This window comes from Solanum verrucosum, unplaced genomic scaffold (assembly GCF_900185275.1).
Source record: "Solanum verrucosum unplaced genomic scaffold, falcon-dt-bn FXZP01000040.1, whole genome shotgun sequence".
NCBI lineage: Eukaryota > Viridiplantae > Streptophyta > Magnoliopsida > Solanales > Solanaceae > Solanum > Solanum verrucosum.
The window spans coordinates 4,027,841-4,051,727 of NW_026020323.1; the positions used below are offsets into that span (position 1 = coordinate 4,027,841).

General features: G+C 37.1%; 2 protein-coding genes and 1 pseudogene across 2 annotated transcripts in view; 1 reads left to right on the forward strand and 2 right to left on the reverse strand.

Moving 5' to 3' along the window:
* The window catches only part of LOC125835590 (protein TIFY 10A-like), a 713,864-nt gene that overhangs the window by 630,089 nt on the left and 59,888 nt on the right, over positions 1-23,887 (reverse strand). The window lies entirely within an intron of this gene.
* LOC125835584 (uncharacterized) lies at positions 225-6,086 on the reverse strand (annotated as a pseudogene).
* LOC125835594 (ATP-dependent DNA helicase Q-like 3) lies at positions 8,373-23,183 on the forward strand. The gene is made up of 19 exons (XM_049514712.1): positions 8,373-8,531; positions 9,227-9,334; positions 9,462-9,469; positions 9,557-9,640; positions 10,920-11,060; positions 11,146-11,180; positions 12,398-12,481; positions 12,715-12,803; positions 13,441-13,593; positions 13,673-13,769; positions 13,958-13,961; positions 14,062-14,211; positions 14,310-14,402; positions 14,501-14,566; positions 14,676-14,809; positions 17,302-17,396; positions 17,521-17,648; positions 22,305-22,411; positions 22,520-23,183. The coding sequence occupies exons 1-19, from the start codon at positions 8,381-8,383 to the stop codon at positions 22,983-22,985; spliced, it is 2,193 nt and encodes a 730-aa protein (XP_049370669.1). The 5' UTR covers positions 8,373-8,380; the 3' UTR covers positions 22,986-23,183.

Below are 23,887 nucleotides of genomic sequence, written 5' to 3' on the forward strand. Positions count from 1 at the left end.
TTACCAGATTTCCCTACACCTTAATGACTTTGATTTCGTCCAAATCTGGACTAGGTTGGGAAATCTCAAGTTACTACGAAAAAGTTTTCCGATCCAAATTTTTCCTCGTTGGCTTGTCTATAATGACCAAACCCGGTCGTTACAGTAGATACCAATTTACCCATCACTCATCCCCGAGTAACAAACTTAGGAAAAATAGGCTAATGAAGGAATGAAGTAGTACCTCAATCGACGAACAATTAGGGATATTTGTCTCACATGTCCCTCTCGATCTCCCAAGTAGCTTCCTCAATTGGACGATGCTTCCATTGAACTTTCACGAACTTAATCTCCTTGGTCCTCAACTTACGCACATCACGATCAAGAATTGCAATCGGTTCCTCCTCATATTAGAGGTCATTGTCTAACACAATTGAGTCCCACTTAATAATACAATCCTTGTCACCATGATACCTCTTCAACATGGACACATGAAATACCGGATGAACACCCGATAGATTAGGAGGTAAAGCTAATCTATACGCTACCGGTCCCACACACTCGAGAACCTCAAAGGGACCAATGTATCACAGATTTAGCTTACCTTTCTTGCCGAATCTCATCACCCCTTTCATGGGTGATATCTTAAGAAGAGCATTCTCACCGGTTTGAAACGTCATGTCTCTCACCTTATGATCCGCATACTTTTTCTGTCTACTCTAGGTTGCTAAAAGCTTAGCTTGAATACTCATCACCTTATCTTGAGCATCCTTCACTAAATCGACCCCCAATGGTTTCACATCTCCAGCTTCAAACCATCCTATGGGTGATCTATATCCCCTCCCATAGAGTGCCTCAAATGGTGTCATATCTATGTTGGAGTGATAACTATTATTATAAGAGAACACACACAAAGGTAGGAACTTATCCCAATGCCCTCCAAAGTCAATCACACATGCCCTCAACATGTCTTCTAACACTTGAATAGTCCTCTCTGACTATCCGTCTGTCTGTGGATGGAAAGTTATACTAAAAGTGAGTTGTGTGCCCAATTCATCATGTAATCTCCTCAAAAACTTGGATGTGAATTGGGTACCATGGCCTGAGATAATAGAGAGGGGGACCTCATGCAACCTTACTATCTCTGTCACATAAACTTTACCCAATTGTTCGGCATTATAATCTATTCTCACCGAAATAAAATGGGCTGACTTAGTCAATCTATCCACAACTACCCAAATAGAATCAAACTTCCCCAAAGTCTTGGGAAGACCAACCACAAAATCCATGGCTATCCTGTCCCATTTCCATTCCAGAATTGGCATTCTTTGAAGCAAACTTGCAGGCCTTTGATGTTCATACTTCACTTGTTGACAATTCTGACACTTACCAACAAACTCCGCTATATCCTTCTTCATGCCCGACCTCCAATAAATTCGCTTCAAATCTTGATACATCTTGGTCACACCCGGATGAATAGAATATCGCAACCCATGGGACTCCATCAACAACTTCTGAATCAAATCATCAACTCGAGGAACACAAATTCTTCCTTTAAAACTGAGCACGCCTTCCGCATCAAGAGTGGTCTCTTGTGCTTTACCAATCGCAGTCTTATTTCTAAGCTCCTCCAAATTTTCATCTTCAAATTGCTTAGCCTTGATCTCCTGAATGAATGTGGCCCTTACCTCAACACTAGCTAACACCCCACCTCTTTCTGAGATGCCCAACTGCATGAACTTAGACTCTAAGGTTTGAATTTCCTTAGCCAAAGGTCGCTTGGTTACACTTAAGCAAGCTAAACTACCCATACTCACCGCTTTTCGACTCAAAGCGTCTGCCACTACATTAGCCTTACACGGATGGTATGAATGGTAACATCATAATTTTTAAGTAACTCAATCCACCTTCGATGTCTCAAATTCAGATTCTTTTGAGTAAACACATGGTGCAAACTACGATGATCAGTAAATACCTCACACGTAACACCATAGAGGTAATGTCGCCAAATCTTAAGAGCAAACACTACCGCTGCCAACTTCAAATCATGTGTTGGGTAATTCCTCTCATGCACCTTCAATTGACGCGATGCATAAGTTATAGCATTCTAATCATGCATCAACACAACACCAAAACCAGAATGTGAAGCATCACAATAAACAATAAAATCCTTACCTTCCACCGATAATACAAGAATAAGTGCGCTGGTCAAGAGAGTCTTGAGCTTTTGAAAGCTCTTCTCACATTTTTCAGTCCATTCAAATGGTATCTCCTTTTTGGTCAAATTTTTCAAGTGAGTGGCAATAAAAGCAAAGTTCTTCACAAATCGACGATAATAGCTAGCGATCCCCACAAAACTCCTAACTTCAGTCACAGAACTTTGTCGAACCCAATTCTTAACCGCCTCAATCTTTTGAGGATCTACCATTACCCCTTCTTTTGAAATTACATGCCACAAGAATGCAACAGAAATCAACCAAAATTCACACTTAAAAAATTCCGCATATAACATTTGCTTCCCAAGGACACCCAAAACAATACGAAGATGGTCGGCATGCTCTTCCTCACTTTTTGAATAGACCAAAATATCATCAAGAAATGACTTGAACACCCGATTCATTAAACTCATAAAAGTTGTAGGCGCATTAGTTAAACCAAAAGACATAACCAAAAACTCATAGTGCCCATAACGGGTTCTAAATGCCGTCTTGGGGACATCCTCAGGCCTAATTTTCAACTGATGGTAGCCAGACCTTAGATCAATCTTAGAGAAAAACCAATACACCTTGCAATTGGTCAAAAAGATCATCTATTCGAGCTAAAGGGTACTTGTTTCAAATAGTCACCCTATTCAATTTCCAATAATCTATACACATTCTCATACTACCATCAATTTTCTTAACAAACAAAACTGGGACACCCTATGGGAAACATTAGGATGAATAAATTCCTTATCAAGAAACTCTTGGATTTGAGCCTTAAGCTCTCTCAATTCTGTTGGAGCCATGCGATATGGAGGGATAGAAATGGGGCGCGTACCAGGCTCTAAATCAATGCAGAAATCTATATCTCTATCCGGAGGCATACCAGGCAAGTCATTAGGAAACACTTCTCTAAATTCCGATACCACAAGAATAGACTCAATAGATGGAGTCTCAACCTCAACATCCCTAACATGAGCCAAATAAGCCAAACAACTCTACACTACCAATTTTCTAGCCCGAATTGAGGATATGATCTCAGCTTGCTTAGGCTTGTACACCCCTTCCCACTCTAATTTTTCCCTTCCCGAAATTTCTAGAGTTATCGACTTTGTATTACAATTAAGCACAACATAATAGGGGGACAACCAAGTCATGCCTATATCAAAATCAGTCATATCCAAAATCACCAAATCAGCCCAGGTCTGAAAACCCATAAACAAAATAGGACAAGTACAATAGAAATGAGTGACTATGATTGACTCTCATACTGGGGTAGAAACATGGATAGGGGCATCAAGTATATCACAAACCATATCAAACTTTGAGGCAAATCTCACGGATATATATGAATAAGTAGAACCCGGATCAAATAACACATTAGCCATCCAGTCACAGACAAGAATAGTACATGTGATCACCGCGTTAGAAGCCTCTGCCTCATTCTTGCTCGGAAAGGCATTACACTGAGCCCTATCATTTTGACGAGCCACTTCTCTGCCTGGTTGCATGTTACCTCTGCCTACATTACCATTTCCTCTACCTCCATAACCTCACTGATTACCTCATCGCCCACCTTGTGGATGTCATCTACCATTATTACCATTCCCCGCGGATACCACTACTCTAGAATGTTGCTGCGCGGAATCTAACACATGTGGGTATGGATAATCTCTCCTTATATGCCCATGTTCACCACAGTTGTAGCATGTACGATCAAAAGATGGTCTGCTGCCCTCTAAAGGTGTGATTCCCTGGCTATCCTGAATCAAATTGTGAGGTGGAGTTCCCGAGTAATTACCTGTAAAGGCGGGCATAACAGACTGAATTGGCTTGGCTGGAAACATTGGCCTCCCCGAACCTCTAGAATAAGAAAATTGAAAGTTGCTTGAATTCTTGGCCCTTTTTGCCAATGCCTTAGCCTGACCATCTCGCCTCACCCCTTCCACTTTCTTAACATAGTCTGTTACCTCATTGAAACTCCTCCCTGCAGAAGTCATATGAATAGATAATACTTGCAACTCAGAATTTAGTCCTCTAATAAATACTGAATTCTCTCTTCCTCAGTAGTCACTAATTGAGTAGCATATCTAGACAAAGCATGGAACTTGGCCTCATAAGCAGCCACAGTCATACCACCTTGCTCCAAAGTCATGAACTCATCCTTCTTGCAATCCCTCAAAGTCCTAGGCACATATTTCTCCAAAAAGAGAGCATGAAATTAAGTCCAAGTAAGTGGAGGTAAAGTAGAAGATCTACATTCCATATAAGCTCTCCACCACTTCTTAGCCTCACCTTGAAGTTGAAAGGACACAAACTCAACCCCATGTTGATGAACAATTCCCAACGTATGAAGCCTCTTATAGAAATCTAAGATGAACTCATAAGCTTCCTCATTCTCAGAACCAAGAAACACACGAGGCTTTAGTTTGAAGAACTTAGTTAACATTTCATGCTCATTACCAGTCATAACAGAACCCAACAAAGGACGAAAGAAAACATCGTTACCTCCCGTTCTACCCGTCTTGGGAGCAGTGCTAGCAACTGGGGGATTAGCGAGAGCTTGAGTTGCTTGAACAAAATGAAGCACTCCAGGACCAACCAACCCTTTCAAGAATGACATGATCTGTCGAGCTAACACTGGGTCTATGAGAGGAATATCGGTAGTCTCAGCCTGCACCTCTTCCTCTTGTCCCACATCCTCAAAATTCTTAACATCAACATTCTCATCTATCTCTTCATGATGCGAATGAGGGTCTCATTCACAGGAGCATTCTCAACAGGAGCTCCATTCCCAGCAAGCGCTACTTTTCCACGGCCTCTACCCCTATCTCTTATTCTACCCCTGCCTCGACCGCGACCTCTCGCTGCAGATTCCTCAGTTGGAGTATTGAAGGGAGCTACGGGCATGATGTCGTTGAATCTGGTGTTAACCATTTGCGGATAGAAGAGTGAAAGAGGTTAGATACCAATTTGAATCGCCAGCTACCAATTGGAATCAAGTAATAGCACGAAAGGAGACAAGAGAAAACAAAGAGATTTCCTAAAGTCTTATAGCCTCTCGAAAAGAAGTACTGGCGTCCCCGTACCATTCCGCAAGACTCTACTAGACTCATTTTGGTACATCGAGATCAATGAACCTAGGCTCTGATACCAACTTTTTCACGACCCAGACCGTCGTGATTGACACCCACACTAACCCTCCGGTGGGAGAACCACTACTACAACCCAAACCAAAAACTAAAGCATTTAAGGATACGAAAATTGGAATAATATCTAAAAACTGAAGTTTCTATAAACCTCCAAAAGATCTAACGACTAACAATACGAAAAAATACACCTAGAACCTGAAAGTCAATGTACCAAAACATCTAAAGTTCAACAAGTCTAAACAAGAGAGGATACAACCCTAACTAATGAACTAATCAACTAACTAGAAAAGTCTAAGTCCAAAATGGTGGACATAGACGAAAGAGAACCCATGGTACGCCAGAAGAACTAACTCACCCTTGAGTTCGAAAACGGTCACTAATCTTCTAAGTGAGGTCTATCAATAGCCACCGGAACATGCCATGTACTCAATAAAAATAAGAGAAAGTGCAGTATCAGTACACAACCACAGTGTACTGGTAGGATCACGCGACTATCCCACTAAGTGTAACATAAGTAAGTCAATACAACATTATAATCACATGCATATACCGAACATATACAATATCATCAACATTTACGAACAACGAACAACTTCACATTTCTCAAAATACACAAATATGACAAGTCATTGGTCCTCTCATGGAACCCAAACCCAAACAGTTAGCATACCGAAACGTTGTACCCGATCCAATTATTATGCCGAAATATGGCAACCGATCCCATAATTATGCCGGAATATGGCAACCGATCTAAGTTAGTTATGCCGAAACGTGGAAACCGATTCATTCAACACACCACAATCACAATCACAAGTATATCCTCAAGATTATACAATTAAGTCATGATTTCATGGTAATCATCATTTATCTATCTCATTTACAACAAGTGTGATCAATAATGCAACACTCATGTACATACATGTATCATAATGAAGCAAGAACAAACATACATCACACAATCATAGATTCACAACCATCACCTACCTCGAAACAAGCTTGAAACCCTAAGAAACTTGATCCTTCCCTTTTCGGATTCGTTCCGATTGTTCTTGGTCTACAAACAATCAATACAATACGAGAATCAATAAACAATCACTAATTACCCAAATTGCTAACAATTCTATGAACCCTAGATCATACCCATGATCCCAAGCACCTAAAATAAGGTTGTTTCCACCATAGAATCTAGATCAAAACCCTCCCCCATTGATAATTACCCATTTTATTACATTTTACGGATCGAAAAATGGATTCGGGGAGTGAAAAACTTACATTTAGCCTCATGAATGGTGGAAAACTGTCAAAAGTCGCCTGAAGTTCGTTCCTTAGCTCTAAAAATTGCATAAGATTAAACTACACCTTGAAAGATAACTCCTGCAAAAGAAACCGAATAGAGGGTTTTGCCGAGAAAGCGCAGAGTATATAAATGAGATGAAATTTGGGAATTTGAAGTTAGGGGGTTTAATTTGTAGTTTGAATTAGGAAATTTAACAAGCAAACATGTTATATGTATTTTCCATAAATCATTATAATTTCAAAAAATGGTCAAAAATGTCCTTAACTTATTGAAAAAGATTTAAAATGACCTTCTTCCAACTATTGGATTAAAAATGCCGTTTCATTCACCTATTTGGATAAAAAATACCCTCAAGGTTAAACAACGAGGATAGGCTCAAAATAGTCCCTCATCTTTGGGTTAAGACTCAAAGTCATCCTTGAGTTTTCACATTGAGCACTAATAGTCCCTCATGTTTGTAATATTGGTGCACTTTTGGTCCTCCTCCAAAATTTTGCCTATTTTTTAACATTGATTTTATCCATAACTTATGTATGATATGTTCAATCGTCATTTTATATATTTAGTAGAAATAGTAACTCCATATGAGAGAATGTGAGAAGAAAAACGTATTGTTTTGTTAAGTAGAAATTGTATTGCAGGTAAAGTCGAGAGGTTCATCACGATAATTTCACGTGCAATAGTACACATTTTTTTCTTTTCTTCCAATGTCATATGTTAAGATGTTCTTAGTTTAGCTGCAGTAATATTTCTACTGAACAGAACAATGTGTTCTTCTTATCACCTTCTCTCACATAGAGTTATTATTTCTACTAAATATATAAAAAGACAATTGAACATTCCTTACATAAAATTGTGGACAAAATTAATGTTAAAAAATAGGCAAAATTTTGGAGGAGGACCAAAAGTGCACCAATATTGCAAACATGAGGGACTATTAGTGCTCCATGTGAAAACTCAAGGATGACTTTGAGCCTTAACTCAAAGATGATGGACTATTTTGAGCCTTTCCTTTAAGTTTAACCTTGAGGGTATTTTTTATCCAAATAGGTGGATGAAACGGCATTTTTAATCCAATAGTTGGATGAAGGTCATTTTTAAATCTTTTTCAATAGGCTGAGGACATTTTTGACCATTTTTCGAAATTATAATGATTTATGGTAAATACATATAACATGTTTGCTTGTTAAATTTCCTAATTCAAACTACAAATCAAACCCCCTAACTTCAAATTCCCAAATTTCATCTCATTTATATACTCTGCGCTTTCCCGGCAAAACCTCTGTTCGGTTTCTTTTGCAGGAGTTATCTTTCAAGGTGTAGTTTCATCTTATGCAATTCATCTTCTAATCATCTTTACACTTCAATAACATTGTTCAAATCAGGATTTTTATTTGTTTTTTCTTCCGATTTGTTACTTCTTTCCTTAAAATCGCTATAGAATTTGAATGTAATGCTATTTTCTAGTTCTTCTACTAGTCATTGCTTGGATTTTTCTATTTCACTGACAAATTGCGTGTTTTCTTGCGTGGGTCTGTCTTTGTCTGGTTGTTTCTTCGAGCTGTTTGTTGAGAAATTCGGGTTATTTCAAAGTTAGAATTTTGGGTATGTTGGGGTATTTATATTTTCTTAAAAATTAAATAAGTTGGTGTTTGTCACTGGATTGAGGGACTATTGCGCTCTAGCAATAGTAGTAAGATGCAAGACAAGTAATTAAACCATTGGGTGTTGTTGCAGTTTTGGTGGTGGAAATGAACAAATCACTATTACCATTGCAAAGTAATTGTGGACGTCCGAAGAATGTGATTGGGAAGGAAGCTTTAGTCAAACTATTGAGATGGCATTTTGGACATTCTGATTTCAGGGGGAAGCAATTGGAAGCTATTGAAGCTGTTTTATCAGGTAAGGTTCTTTACATGTTCACTGCCATTGTGTATTATGAAAGAGTAGGTGCCAGAAAAACATGCTATTTGTGGTACGATTTAATTAGTTATAAAAGCTCTACCTTTTCTTTTCTGCTGGTTAAGTAAAGAACGTGGGATGTAGTGTGAATCCTATTTTAGATTTTGTTGGGTGAATACAATAAAATATAATCATACTGAAACCAAGCAGCTGAATACTTATTCCAGAAGTGTTTATTCGACCTAACTGTACCATGTAATCTTTTAAGAAGCGTTCTGAGTGAGTTATTCAAGCTCCATGCTTTTTCTTTTAATTTACTTTGAATCAAAAGTCAAGCAAAATCAAATACAACACCAAGTCCAATTATTTATTTGTGTTTGTAGCAAAAAAGTAGTTAGTTTATCGGAATCAAAGTAAATAAGATAATAATGGAATTCTCTCTGGTGATAGATAATCTAATTTTCATAAAGACTCTTATGTCCACACCCCAATCGTCTCCCCTTCCCCCTCCCAAAGGACTATGTGCATCTAAGAGATCTTTCATACTGTGCCATATCTCGAAATTGGTAAATACTTATGACCAACAACGAGAAAATAAATGTTATAGCTAAATGGTGATGGGTAATATCACTCAGCCATAAGCTTTGTGTATTGATAATTCTCCTTTGTGTTAATAATATCTAGCAATTATGTAGGAAGGGATTGCTTTTGCCTCATGCCAACTGGTGGAGGGAAGTCCATGTGCTATCAGGTCCCCGCTTTGACAAAACCAGGAATTGTGCTTGTTGTTAGTCCTTTGATAGGTGATTTCTGTTATCTTTGTTTGATTTTACCTTATAACGAAAGCATAAGCTACACTATTTTTGCGTTTGCTTGGAAATTATAGGACACATCATTGACTCCTTTCATCGGTTTGTCATTTGCTTTCAGCTCTCATGGTAAGTACAATATAAGAATCTTGCTTGTAATCTTCTGTTTATTAACTGCCATAGTTTTATCTTCTAACTTTTCCTTTTCTTGCTTAGGAAAATCAAGTTTCAACATTGAAAGAAAAAAGGATTCCTGCTGAATTTCTTTCTTCAACCCAGACAGTTCAAGTGAAAAACAAGGTAAATTGGAATAAGTTAATATTCTATAGATAAATTTCAAGTCTACAACTTCTGAAGCATGGCAAAATTATTGTGGGATTAGTGGTTAATAGTTGATTTCGAAAATACTCTTTCGAGATAGGCCATGTTTTATCTACAATCTCAAGCTAGTTTCATAATAGTCAAACAAGGTTGTTAGTAGTCTGTATGGGCCCTTTATATATTACATGACACTGGAGAAAAGAGAGGCATATGCGATACTTCTATTTCTGATATTTTATTTAGATCAAGAAAATACAGGTGAAGATATTAAGTGTTGCAGATTTCTTGAATACTTTAATCAGCATGGTTGACAGGGATCAGTTTCTTCCTATACCATTTGCCTAGATATTTGATCATTTGATAACTCTGTGGAGTTTTATTTATCACTCCCTCCATCTGAACTTACATTTAAACACTTCCTTTTGGGATATGCAAAGATGATTGACACTTAATTTCTGGAAGACCAAGATACACAATAGTAGTTTATATTATGTAATTGAGTAATTCTATTCAATAATAATGTTGTGATGTTTAACCCCCTTACCCTGACCTGTCAACCATTGTTTTTATTTTTATTTTCTTTCTTCTACAATATACAAGACAATTATCTTATTAATGGCTTGTTTGGTCAAGTTTCTAAAATGAACTTATTTTGAAAAAGTGTTTTTTAAAGTGCTTTTCAAAAAAGTACTTCCGGTAAGAAGCAGTTTGTGTTTGACCAATTAATTGAAAAAGCACTTTTGAGCAACAAGTAGTGTTTGACCATGCTTTTAAAAAGTACTTCTAGATGTATTTTCTCAGAAGTGTTTTTCAAAAAAGTACTTCAAGGGAAAAACTACTTTTTTGGCTTCTAAAAATTAACTTTTGCAACTCCTCGAAAGCACATATTTTCTCCCAAACACCTCAGTTTTTAAAAATAGGCACTTTTTGGGAAAACTAAGCTCTTTTGGCCTCCCAAAAGCTTGGCCAAATAAGTTTTATACAGAAACAATTGTAGATGTTTTTGATTCATGTTAGTATTGTCTTTTGGCAGCTTTTGTATCTTTTTAACTTTCTTCATGTAAATATGGTTTTCCAGTACTATAGGTAGTACTGGTTTATAATACAAATCTGTAAGATTCACTATATAGGTAGAAGAGGTTCAGTCATCAACGATTTGTAGTGTGATGCCAGATGCTTGTAAATGTATTTCAAATTGTGGCGAGAAATGCGAGGGTCCAACATGTCTATAATTTTGCATTATCCTTTGAATCTTTAGATATACGAGGACCTCGAATCTGGGAAGCCAGCTGTAAGGTTACTGTACGTGACGCCAGAACTAATTGCAACATCTGGATTTATGTCAAAACTGACAAAGATTCATGCCAGAGGATTGTTAAATCTCATTGCCATTGATGAGGTTTTACTCCATCTCTTTGCTTATGTCAGAAGTTTCTTTAACTATGTATCTGTTAATATTATCATTTTACTTTAACAAAATCCAGGCACATTGCATCTCTTCATGGGGACATGACTTCAGGTGCTTTCTCAATATATGGTGGTTGTGGTTAATTTACTGCACTTCTGTCCTTTTTGGTTAACATTGTTTATTTTATGGACATATGTTAAAGAATGACAAAAGTCCCACATCGGTGGTTAATGAGATGGGTGAACTCCTTATAAGGCTTGGGCAATCCTCCTCCCTTTGAGCTAGCTTTTGGGGTATGAGTTAGGCCCAAGACCTAATTTAACATTGAGTTAGGCCTAAGACTTCATTTAACATGGTATCAGAGCAGGGCCCGTCTCACCCGATGGTGGGACCCCCAAAATCAAAATTGCCCACGCACCAGATGCTAAGCTTTGGGCGTTTGGTGGGGTGTTAAAGAATGACAAAAGTCCCACATCGGTGCTTAATGAGATGGGTGGACTCCTTATAAGGCTTGGGCAATCCTCCTCCCTTTGAGCTAGCTTTTGGGGTGTGAGTTAGGCCTAAGACTTAATTTAACAACATATTTTAGGTTTTATCCATGGTTCTCTGAGCTTGTAAACTAGAATAATTTTCTTTGAAAGCGATAGTATGTTCCAATTTAAAATATAAATTTTAAGAGCACTTTTCTGGAATGTCCAGTGGCAATGTACAACAACAGCATACCCAGTATAATCTACACGCAATTAACGAAACACAAGAAACACAGGTGGTAACAGAAAACGGAAAACAAGAAACCACGAGAATAGTGCTAATACCACTGGTAAGAAAGCAGGTACATATACGTTTCCCAAGCCTATCCAGCAGGAAAACGAGAGAACGTACACCTACCAACTAACCTTCTACACTATTCTGCGGCCTCCAAACCCTCCTATTGTATAAAATGCCTGAGAAATCTCTCTTCCTTTCTCATCCTCAAATTTTGCATTTACAAGTGTGTTGAAAAAACAAACGTGACAATGGTCACAACATATAGTGTTTTCCTTGATGCTTGCGTTCTAGTTACAAATTGATTCTTTCAGATCCTAAGGCACACTAGGTTTACCGATATAATGTGCATATACTCCTGTCAAGTGGGATCATTAGCTTGATATTACACTTGCTATTGTTCTATCTACCTTTAAGCTATATTGAAGTTTTTGTAAATAGGAGTCGTCCTTTGTCGTTAGTTTTTCTACTTTTAACTTCTTCTCTTTGCTTTTTTTTTTTTTTTTACGTTTATGCCTTCAATCCTTTCACAATTCTCTTGGTTTATTTTTTTCCTCATTTAGGCCTAGCTATTGGAAGCTTTCTTCACTGAGAAGTCATTTCCCAAATGTACCAGTATTGGCTTTGACAGCAACTGCTGCTCCTAAGTAAGTTTGGTTATGTGAATTTTCTTGAGATGTAAGGAATTACAATTTATACATCAATGGAGATCAATCTCATTGTAACAGCGATTGTGCGTTATCTTATAACTTCCCTCTGGCTTTTTCTTTCCCATTGCCAAATATACTTTTGATGATTTTCGGGTTAACAATTCCCTGCAGCTTATTTAGAAAATAATCGTGATTTATTCGTTTTCTCGGACATTTTCCTTTCTCTGCAGAGTTCAGAAAGATGTGATAGAATCACTGAATTTGCAAAACCCTCTAGTCCTGAAATCATCATTCAACCGGCCAAATGTCTATTATGAAGGTGAGGTCTAAGGATCTCCGTTCCTTGATAAAGTGCAAATGTCTTCGTATGTAATTGATGAGCATCCAACAACTAATCCATTTCTTAAACTGGCAATTCTTAAATCTATGAGGAATCAGTTGCAGCAATTTATAGTAATGAGTATACAGTAACCAATTCTTTTTTTTTTTGCTTTTCCTTATTTGAATCCTGTTCTGGCTTTTAAAAAGTGAGGGGAAAGGGGATGTTAAGATAAGAAGACAGTTACTGAGAAAATATTGCTTCAACATGGCTTCATATGATTTTGTAGCTTTTTGTTTGAAATCATGGGGACCAAATTCTCTGTAAGTCTAATTTGTTGCATTTTCCTTTGTATGTTCTATGCATCTGTGTGTATCAGATGAAGTATCTATGGTCATTTATATGTACTAAATTCTGGTGAAATCATTGTAGCCTATTACCTATAACTAATCAGGTTATGTACCCATATCAGCCATTACTCTTTGAATTATCAGGTTATGTACCATATCAGTCATCACTATCTTATTACCTTTGACTATCCTATCACCTTTGGACCTACTTCTAACTATCAGGCTATGAACTGTATCTGTCATCATTCTTGCGATTACATACCTGATCATATATCTCCATTTTGCAGTTCGCTATAAAGACCTTTTGGATGATCCATATGCTGACGTGTGTAAATTACTAAAATCTTGTGGAAACGTGTGCGCCATTATTTATTGCCTGGAACGTACTATGTGTGATGATCTTGCGATCCAACTAACCAGCAGTGGCATTTCTTGTGCTGGTAATGAGTGGCTCAGTTAAATTCCATGTAATTTTGTCTATGATACGTTTTCCTGAAATGTACATTAACTTACTACTAGCATATCATGCTGGGCTGAATAATAAAATGCGGAGCTCTGTCTTGGATGACTGGATTTCTTCAAAAACACAAGTGGTTGTTGCAACTGTAGCTTTTGGGTAAGAGTTCTCTGGCAGAAATAGATAATTTTACTAGCCACTAAGCGATGGATTCAAGTAACATATTTCTCTATACTCTCCATTAATGTCTGATACTGGATGTCATGCCTTTATCTATTTTACTGCCTCTGGATAACAATGGAGTATCTGAGGCACAAACAGCTGTTGAGATCTTGCTTCCGTTGCAGGATGGTATGCATTTTCTTGATTCAGTTTTCCAGGATAACTTGTAATAGCAATTCTTGACAAGGATTATACAGAGCTCATAGTTTTCTTTATTTTATTATAATAGGGTATAGATAGAAAGGATGTCAGAGTGGTCTGTCACTTCAATATTCCCAAATCAATGGAAGGCTTCTATCAAGAGTCAGGTAGAGCTGGACGCGATCAGTTGCCTTCCAGAAGTGTACTGTATTATGGAGTGGACGACCGTAGGAAAATGGTTGAATCACCTGTCACCAGTTGATTTTTCCTTTGAATCTTTCTTTCTAAATCTTGCTTCTAAATTTGAATAAGTCACATCTTGTAAGCATATTGCAGGAGTTTATTTTAAGCAATACTAAAAGGAAAAAGGATGAGTCCTCAAGCTTGCAAGATAAATCTTCGAAGAAGTCCCTGGACGACTTCAAACAGGTCCCATTTTATTTTATTTTTATAAAATCATATTATTTCGGTTAGCTTTTTATACATTATAACTAACATGATTCTACTTGCCACTGATATACATTCAGATGGTTGAGTATTGTGAAGGGTCTGGTTGTCGTAGGAAAATGATACTTGAGAACTTTGGAGAGATGGTATATTCAGTCATCATTGTTGATACTTGATAGTCCTTTTTAAATAGTAACTGAGAGATGTTGTTCACCTGCTTATGTCATCTCATGGTTGTGTTGTCTTTAAAAGTAGGTACCTGATTCTTTATGTGAAAAATCATGTGATGTGTGCAAGCATCCTAATCTAGTTACAAGTAACTTGGAGCAACTTAAAACTGCAACTGCTTTTCGGCAGAGAACTGGATCTTCAAGAATATATATGACCAGGTATTGCATTCATCTTACTGCTGAAACATGGATTACCACTTTAATTGAGATATGCTGCATTGCTCATCATCTTCCCTAAATGCTCATTGCTTCATTATGTGTCAAATATTATTACAGAAAGGAAATATGCTTTTGCAGTTTGCTTTCTGTTTTTCTCTTTCCTTTTACAGAATGGTCGCGTAAGATGCTTGCTGGAGTTGAGTGTTTTATTATATCAGTCAGTGTTTTTATAAAATAATGAATTAAATGTGAGAAGTGGATGAACATGGGTTTTATTAGTTAGTATATGAAGCAATAAGTCTTATCAGTTAGAGATAATAAAATTCTTTACTTTATCAAAAGAAGTCTTGTCAGTTAGAGATGAGTATTTACACGGATCCCTTCCTTTTGATACTGAGTGTCATGCCTTTTGTGAATGTTAAGATGTTGAGAAAGGTGTAAATATGAGCAAATTGGACACTTCCTATAGCAGTGGCAGAGACCATGCCAAGTTGGGAGATGAACAAATTGGATGCTGGGAAAAAGAATTATAGAAGGCTGTGCCCTTTTTGTATGTTTTGGTTATTTTATGGAGAGAAAGGAGAGTAGATAATTTGAAGGAGTGGATAATTCAACATTAAGAGTCAAAATATTTCTTATTTTACTTGTATTTTTAGTGTAAAGAGGTTTTCCCATGTTGTACAGATAATTGGCTACACTTTGGGTTGTCCAATGCATACTAGTATCCACACCACTCACTTTTGTATAGCTACACCAACTTGCTCTGATTCACTGAATGACACAAACAAGTGGGAAAATATGAAGATTACCAGTAATTCCCTTTTTCCCGTGGACAGCAGCATAAGAATCCATCCAAACAACTGAAAATTTGAGGACATCTAGATTAGTCGGTGTTTCATGTCAAAAAAGTGGCAACACCACTAATTGATTCATCCCCCAATTGCGTACAGGTAATGATATACATAGTGGAATATGTTGGGAATTGAAGGGTGAGGTTACCAAAGAGATGCTTCTATGGTTCAAATTCATAAGGAGAAGGAAGAGATGGAGAGCATGAGAAGTAACTCCTTGGGCCTTGTCTGAACAATTTGGAAAAGAGGAACAGAAGAGTATCCGGGGATTTAAAAATAATTAGGAAGAGATTAATGGAACCTTTTTAATTGTATTCTTTTTACATTTTTGGATCACTTATGACATTCCAATCACTGTTTTCTATCATCTTTGTTGTTTAATGTATTTCGACTATCGCACTATTTTGTTGTTCTTGTTCCTTCCTATAGGCTTTGCACTGCTTCCTTTGTTAGTTGCTATGTTTTCTACACTATTTTCTTCTTCTTTGTAGTTGGATTTGCTGCTCTTGAGCAGAGGGTCTTTCGGAAACAGTCTCTCTACCTCCACGAGGTAGTGGTAAGGCTAGCGTACACTATACCCTCCTCAGACCTCACTTGTGGGATTTCACTGGGTATGTTGTTGTTATGACATTCCAATCACTGCTAGTGGTTGGATATTCTTAGAATATCATGTTGTACTCTTTGTATGCGGGGTTTACCCATTAAGTCAATTTCTCCGGCATGTTAAATCAATTCAATCTTTACATCTTGATAAGAAAAGTGAACAAATGAATGAAACTGAGAAAGTAAAAAGGTCCAAAGAATCTAAGTTTCTCTCTAGAAGTTAGGAAGGGAAGGTAGGGACTGAGGAAGATACTGAAGAGACGTTAAGTTGTTTCATTAAGTAACCTGAGGGCTAAGTGCTAATTTTCTTACATGTTTTTGATATGTGTATAACTTGGAGTGCAAACCTGGGTTCACAAATTTATCTTTCAGGAGATAGGAGACGGAAGTTTTTTTTGGTTGATAAAGTAGGAAACGGAAGCTGGGAATTTAAATCTGGGTCAGGAATTTATAGCAGGAAAATAAGGCACCTCACACTTTCAACACTATCTAGAATGGGATGCTAATTTGAATGGAAATATATACTTTTGAAAAGGTAACATAACATATAACAAATATGATCTCATGGAACAAAAGGTAGAAACAAAACACTACTTGTTAAAGACCACCCAATGGTCGAGTCACTAGATTTAGCTACTGTTTGCTCAATAGCTCTAGGATATGCACTACCCTGGGATACTGCTACATGTACTGGAAACTAGAACATCAACTTTGAAGCGCCCTGTCTATGGTGTCGTTCAAGAGCACTATAAGATGCATACATAACAATATCTCCTATATCCTCTAATCTATTACAGATGAAGGCAAAACAAATCATAAAAGAACTGTGCACCTGACTACTTTGTTTCATGTTCTAGTGAACATCGAGTTTAATTTACCTCAAATTAGTTTACAATAGCACCTGATTACTTTCATTTATGTTCTAGTGAACATCTAGTTTGAATTCACCTTAGATATAAAAATTGTAAGCTTTTCATGAAACTATGGAGCTGTTAGGCATTTTGGGAATTTTCTCCTTAAGTAATATATTGGTTTCAGTGGTTCAAGTCTCAATACCGGAGAACAATTGTCAGAATTTTGGAACCGTGATGATGAAGCAAGTGGATCAGAAGAAGATATATCTGAATCTGATGGTATGTACATTGATTATTGTTGTTGTAGGGTCCCATGCACTGAAGCCACTTGGAAGTTTTGATGTCATGTTGTTTGCCTTCATTGATTTTCATTCTTGGCTAAGTCGGAATTACTTATATTTAGATGCTTTGGATGCTGCAAAGAATGCCGCTTCATCAAAAACATCCGCAAAGCTCAGGCTGCAAGATAAAATGGATTTGCTGCAGCGTGCAGAAGAGAACTATTATCAGAACAAAAGCCATGACAAGCAGGTTGATTTTTAAAGTTTTTTTGCATAGACAGGGTGTTTTTAGTTTACACGTTGTATTACTTTTCATACACTGGGTCGCATTATGATTTCACATTGCGCTAAAGTCAAGTCATCCTTTTATGAAGAACTTGGAATCGCTGCATAGTTTTTGCTTGATTTTCTTTTGATTTAAAGTTATTATATTTGGATTTTCAGTAATGGAAAGGGAATAAAGTGAAAAAACTGATCAACATGTGAAATCCATCTTTGCTAACTCTTTATCCAGCTAGGTCCATTCACTAATTTATCCACTCTTTCTGTTCAATTTATAATTGGAAGAACCCATCAAGGGATGTAGGAATCACTGAATGGGTAAGTGGCCAAAACCTTGGACTATGTAATGTACTTTTGCTGTTGGATTATGGACGGGATTTTTACGAGAGGTTTCTAATCTACCCTTGTGTGATTCCTGTTGAAGCATATGCTCGGGTGGGTGGGTGCAGGAAGGTTCATTTTAAAGCGGACTCTCCATTCATGAGATAGAGAAGATCACCAAGATTTGCAATTTGCTGCTGAATTTATTCCAATTCCAAGAGCTCGGATCTGATTTGTACATCTATACCGATTGAGAGCTCTCATATTGTGAATGATGAGCATTCTCAATATTATGCCTTAAAGAGGACTCGAACCTCAACGCTCTTTAGCACGAGATTTTGAGTTTCTCGTGTATATCATTTCACCACCAAGGCATCTTGAAAATGAATCATATGCCCGAGTTGGACATTCAATTGCTTCGATTTGAACTATCCTGTCCTAATATATATAAAAAAATATGGACAGTCAAACCTATTTCTTGATTCACTTAAAGAGGTGAGTAGGGTCCCAATAGAGATATGTAAGTATCCTAATCCTAAATCTAATGTATGATGTAAGGTCCACATGTAAATATAGTATCTATTTGGATAGTTCCGAATGATCCCTTCTCATCATGAAAATGTATATAACCCTATTCTGGCTTGGTCCTTTGTGGAATGAACTTATAATCATGGAGTCAACTAGGTCATCAGAGAAGCTCATAACCCTAGCCCATTCCCATTTTGGGTGGAACACCCTAGAGGTCTGGGGTTCGAGCCCAGGGAATGGAGAAATTTCTGATAGGGAGCCCCTTCCTCTTCGTGGGCCTTATGCAGAGCGAATATGGATTAATTGGGCTAGTGAGTTCTGGATACCAGATGGTTTTAACCAAAAAAATAAAAATGCTATAACCGAAGAAATTATTTTTTTTTGAGTAAGATAACGATTTATTCATCAGCATTCAGCTCCAAGATGATACTGTCAATCAAATCTGTAAAAAAAATTACCTTGTGTCTGAGTCAAAAAAATCTACTAGTGATTCTACATCTTTTATATAGTTCTCTTTACACTGGAATTGAAAAGACGAAAAACAATTCAACTTAATTCTTTGTTTGGAACTACTTCTATTCTCAAAGCATCTATTATTGTTTTCTTTCCACAAAGTCCACCATATGCATGCTGGGCATTCTCTACCACCTCTTATGTCTGTTCTTTGTTTTAATGTTGTTCCAGCACCATAGTAGGTCCTTAGTAAGTTAGTAGATGACCCATTGGATCTCAGCTAAGGCAAAGAACAACTGCCACAATACATCAGTTATTTTGCGATGAAGGAAGAGGTGACTATTAACTTTTCCATCTCTTGGCACAAAAACCACCTGGAACTTAACCGAATTCCCTCTTTTTTATAATATTTCATGAGTCAACAAGCTTTCTTGATAACAAGCCAAGTAAACAATGCCACCTTGTAGCGAGCTTTGCTTTCGAGATAAACTTCCATGGCCAATCTGGGGTTTGAGCTGATTCTGTAAACAAGGAATATGCAGAACTAACTGAGAATCTCTTCTTGTTTCCTCTATTCATGTAACTGAATCCTCAGCATTCCTGGAACCATGAAAAACCTCCCGTGTCTTCAGCATTTCTGCCACCCTTCTAATCTCCTAGTCATGTAACTTCTGAAAGAAAGGTTCCATACTCTAGAACTCCATGCCTCTTCTAATGTAGCCTTAGATATAGTTGAGCAACATAAATCAGAGAACGAATCCTTAAGAGGATCATGCCCTTACTAATTTGTTACTCCAAAAAGACATTCTCCTTCCATTACCAGTTGTGAACCCAATGTTCAAAGTCTATCCCTCCTAACATTTCCTAATTGCTTTCCATATGCTTGTCTCATATGAAAAATTGACTGACTTAGTAATCCATTGACTAAGATGCCAATTTTTTTGAATAATCACCCTCTTCCATGAGGAACTGTCTTCTGTATTAAATCTCCATAGCCACTTTCATAAAAGATTATTGTTGTGCAATCTGAAGTTTCTGGTGCCAAGCCCCCTTCCTTTTTGCTGGATTTACAGATTTTAACCCAACTAATTGAAAACATTTTAGTGTCTTTGCAAAAGAAAGTTCCTTCTCAAGGAGTCCAGTCTTTTTTCCGCCTTAGCAGGTAGGGAAAAAAGGGACATAACATATGTGAGCAATGCATCCAGAATGCTATTTATCATTATAATCCTGTCCCCCAAAGACAAGTAATGTGTCTTCCATCTTGGTAACCTCTTCTCACATTTATCAATCACACCATTCCATATCTCCATGGACTTTTTCTTTGCCCCTAAAGCCAATCCTGAATATAATGTAGGTAGTATTCCAGTATCACATCCCAGAACACCAGCCAGCACAAGATGATGTTCAATCTTATTGACAAAATTAACTGACTTACCCAAGTTGATATGAAGGCCAGATACTGCTTCAAAAAACTGTAAGAATCAGTCGGATCACCCTTAATTTCTCAACCTTAACTTCACAAAAGATTAGTGAGTCCTCAACATAGAGTAACTGAAAGATCTCCATACCATCATTCATGTTATTTATCTAAAAACCTCTAATCCAACCATCAGCACTAGCCATTTTCAGCATATTGTTTAGACCGCCCATTGCAATAATAAAGAGGAAAAGAGACGAGGGATCCCCTTGCCTCAACCCCCTTTGGAAAGGGGAAAACCCTCAGGGGTTCGATTTCTAAGGATTGATAATATTACAGTTCTGATGCAGAAAGAAATCTACTTTAGCCATTTTGTAACAAAACCCATATCCTTTAGGATCTGAATAAAGAAATCCACATCGACATGATCATAATGCTTTTTCTACATTCAGCTTGCACAGAAGCCCTTGTATCTTACTTTTCTATCTAGTGTCTACTGTCTACTACCTCATTTGCTAGCAAGGCAGCATACATGATTTTACCTATCTTTTATGAATGCCATGTGTTACTTATCCACTAATTTCTCCACCACCATTTTCTATCTCTCTCTGAGGAACTTGGATATTTATCTTATATATACATCTCCAATCAGACTTCAGATCTCTTGCTCCATCCTTCTTAGGTATTAAAGCCACCACATAAGTAGCATTGATTATTATTTTTTTCAAAATATTCTTGTGAATGGAAGTTTTCCAAGGCCTGCATAATATCCCCTTTTAATATCTCCAGCAAAATTGGAAGCCCGTGGTGTAGTCGTCAGGTCCAAGAGCCATGTCAGCGATTCACATCTTGATACTATTCAGCACTTCAATATCCTCAAAAGGCCTTTCTAGCCAACTCTGCTCTTCCTCTGACAACTGGAAGAAATTATATTTAGAATCTTCTATACTTTTAGGTCGTCCGAGCAATGGCGACTTCTTACTCTCTAAATCTAGTTTTGATAGGAAATACTGCTAAAAACAGATGCATTGAAGCATTTCTCCCATGCCTTTTTAACACTCTCTGGAGCATTTAAACATTTTTTTGTATCTGTAACCAAAAGCTCTATTCTTTACAGAGACCCTAGTCTCTGCGCCAACATTATTCAGTCCTACTATTCATGACTTTAAAGACCCTCTAATTTTCTGTAACTTGATATTTTGACCTCTCCCGTTCCATTGAATTTCCCTAAGGTAATATTAAATTATATGTCCACATTGTTAATACCTTTTTAAACTGGCCTTGTTAATTTTCATTTCTGCTGGTCAATATGTCATTGTTGAGGGACCATAACTGAAAGCAAGCTTTGCTGCCAGAAGAATCTCCAACTGTGTTCTTAGATGTACTTTCTCTAAGTGGTCTGGAGTTGACATGATGAAAAAACTGAAATATGCAGTCAATCGAACTGCTCCTTTGTGCAGTCCCTTAATTGGTAGAATCTCTAAATATGTTAAACCTTTTGTAAAGTAGAAGATCTACATTGTGAGATGCTTGTGAGCTTGTCTGTCCTAATTGTTAATTTCTATCTGCTTAATATGTCTATTCCATTATGAATAGTTGAGGTGTGCGCAAGCTGGCCCGGACACAACTATCATAAAAAAATTGTTTACTCAATTGAGGGAGAAGGGTAAAGATGAGAGTTTCATTAGTTTACTCCTCTTATGTGGAATATTAATGATTTTCTCTGTGTTTTTTTTGGTTATGAGGATATATCAGGCTCTCTAGTCTTACTTCTTTATCAAATGAGGGAAATCACCTATAACCCTCCTCTTCCACTTCCAACTATGATGGCTATTTTAATCCCAACCTAATGTGGCTTAACTAACATTTGTCTGCATGGCCTAATATTTTGTTTTACCATAATAGGTCAATAAACTTGACAAGAATGTCATACCTGAAACACTCAGGGAAGCCGGCAAGCAGAGATTGCTGAATGCAATAAAGCAAAACCAGCAGATGGTCAACGATTCGAGGTATGACATTGCTCTGTATTATCTTTCAGACTTTGTAGCTAAAAGGGTTTCTTCTCACATAAAACTCTGCTCTCTCATCACCTTTTATACTTTCTGTATATTCTCCAGGATTGACATTGATAAATCCGTAGTTTTTCTTGAAAATGAATGTTATAAGAAGTATGGCAAAAGTGGAAAGTCTTTCTATTTATCACAAATGGCAAGTACAGCTAGGTGGCTTTCTACAGCAGGTCCTATGGAATTGGTGAATAAGCTCAGCAGTTCTAGTACTGCTCCTCCTCCTGAGAATGTAACATCCATAGCCGACTGCACTCCAGCATCATCAAATCTTTCGGTGCCTATATCAGCAAAGGCTAATCACGAAGAAGTCCATGACAACGCTGGACCACAAGATCCAATAAGGTCACCAGCCTCACCCATACATGGATCTGCAAGTGCAAAGTTACCACCCATCCTGTCTTTCTCTCAGTTTATCAACAGCGGGAAGGCAAAGGAGAACCTTGCATCTGCATCAAAGAGGCAATCACCCGATAGAGGTAAAAATAAGTTAGAGAAGAGGATGAGATTTCAATAGGCTTTTGATTCTTGAGAAATCTGACTGCAGATTTTGGGTAAAGGAAATCCCTGTATATTAGCACAATTTTAGTGAGTGTTGTCATGGTATAAAAATTCTAAACGGATTTCTCTACTTTAAGCTAACATTGAAAACCTTTTTGCTTGTTAAAAACAACATAAAAAATTCCTAATCACTAGACCTTAGCCTGGAGGTTTTGAGCCAGGAGATTGCAGAAACATAACTGTGTCTATTTCATTTCTTACTTGTTTGTGTTAAGAGGGTGGTGATCTTTGAATTTATTACTCATGCTGCTGATGCACTTACCACATGAATATTAATAAAAATAATTAAACCATATAGAAGGAATGAACTAATACAGAATGAAATTGAGAAATGTAGACTTGTGAATAGAGCATATATTAGTGCTTCTCTAGAATTGAACCCCTTCTTTCATAAAATGCTACTAATTCACTACTTCGAAAGTTTCCAATATACACCTTCCATCCCATTTTGACATGATGGGTAGAGAAGTTATTTTCTACAGACTCGTAATTCATGAAATACATTTTAGGTTTGAAAAATATAAGGTGAAAGAAGCTTGGATAAAAAATACTAAAAGGAGAGATATATTGACAGCAAAAATAATAAGATAACCAAAGCAAAAGAAGAACATTAGTGATAAATTGAAGAATAAGATTATATAAAAAAAATAAATGATAATAAGGAGCAAATAAGCTACTTGAAGCTAGAATCATATTCTCCCACAAGGGAGAAATTGCTCAACTATTTGCTAACCTTCTGCCTTAATCATCTACCTCCATGTTTTTTAATTAATCTAGAATTATGTCCACAATGAATTGTAGATATGTCTTGTCAAATCATTTTCCCTTATTTCTTTTTTGTCTATTTCTACATCTCCT

Coding starts and splice junctions, on each gene's coding strand:
- LOC125835594 (XM_049514712.1), top strand. CDS start 8,381: ATGAACAAATCACTATTACCATTGCAAAGTAATTGTGGACGTCCGAAG. Junction 14,403..14,500: donor CCCTGGACGACTTCAAACAG/GTCCCATTTTAT, acceptor ATATACATTCAG/ATGGTTGAGTATTGTGAAGG. Junction 14,810..17,301: donor TCAAGAATATATATGACCAG/GTATTGCATTCA, acceptor TATTGGTTTCAG/TGGTTCAAGTCTCAATACCG.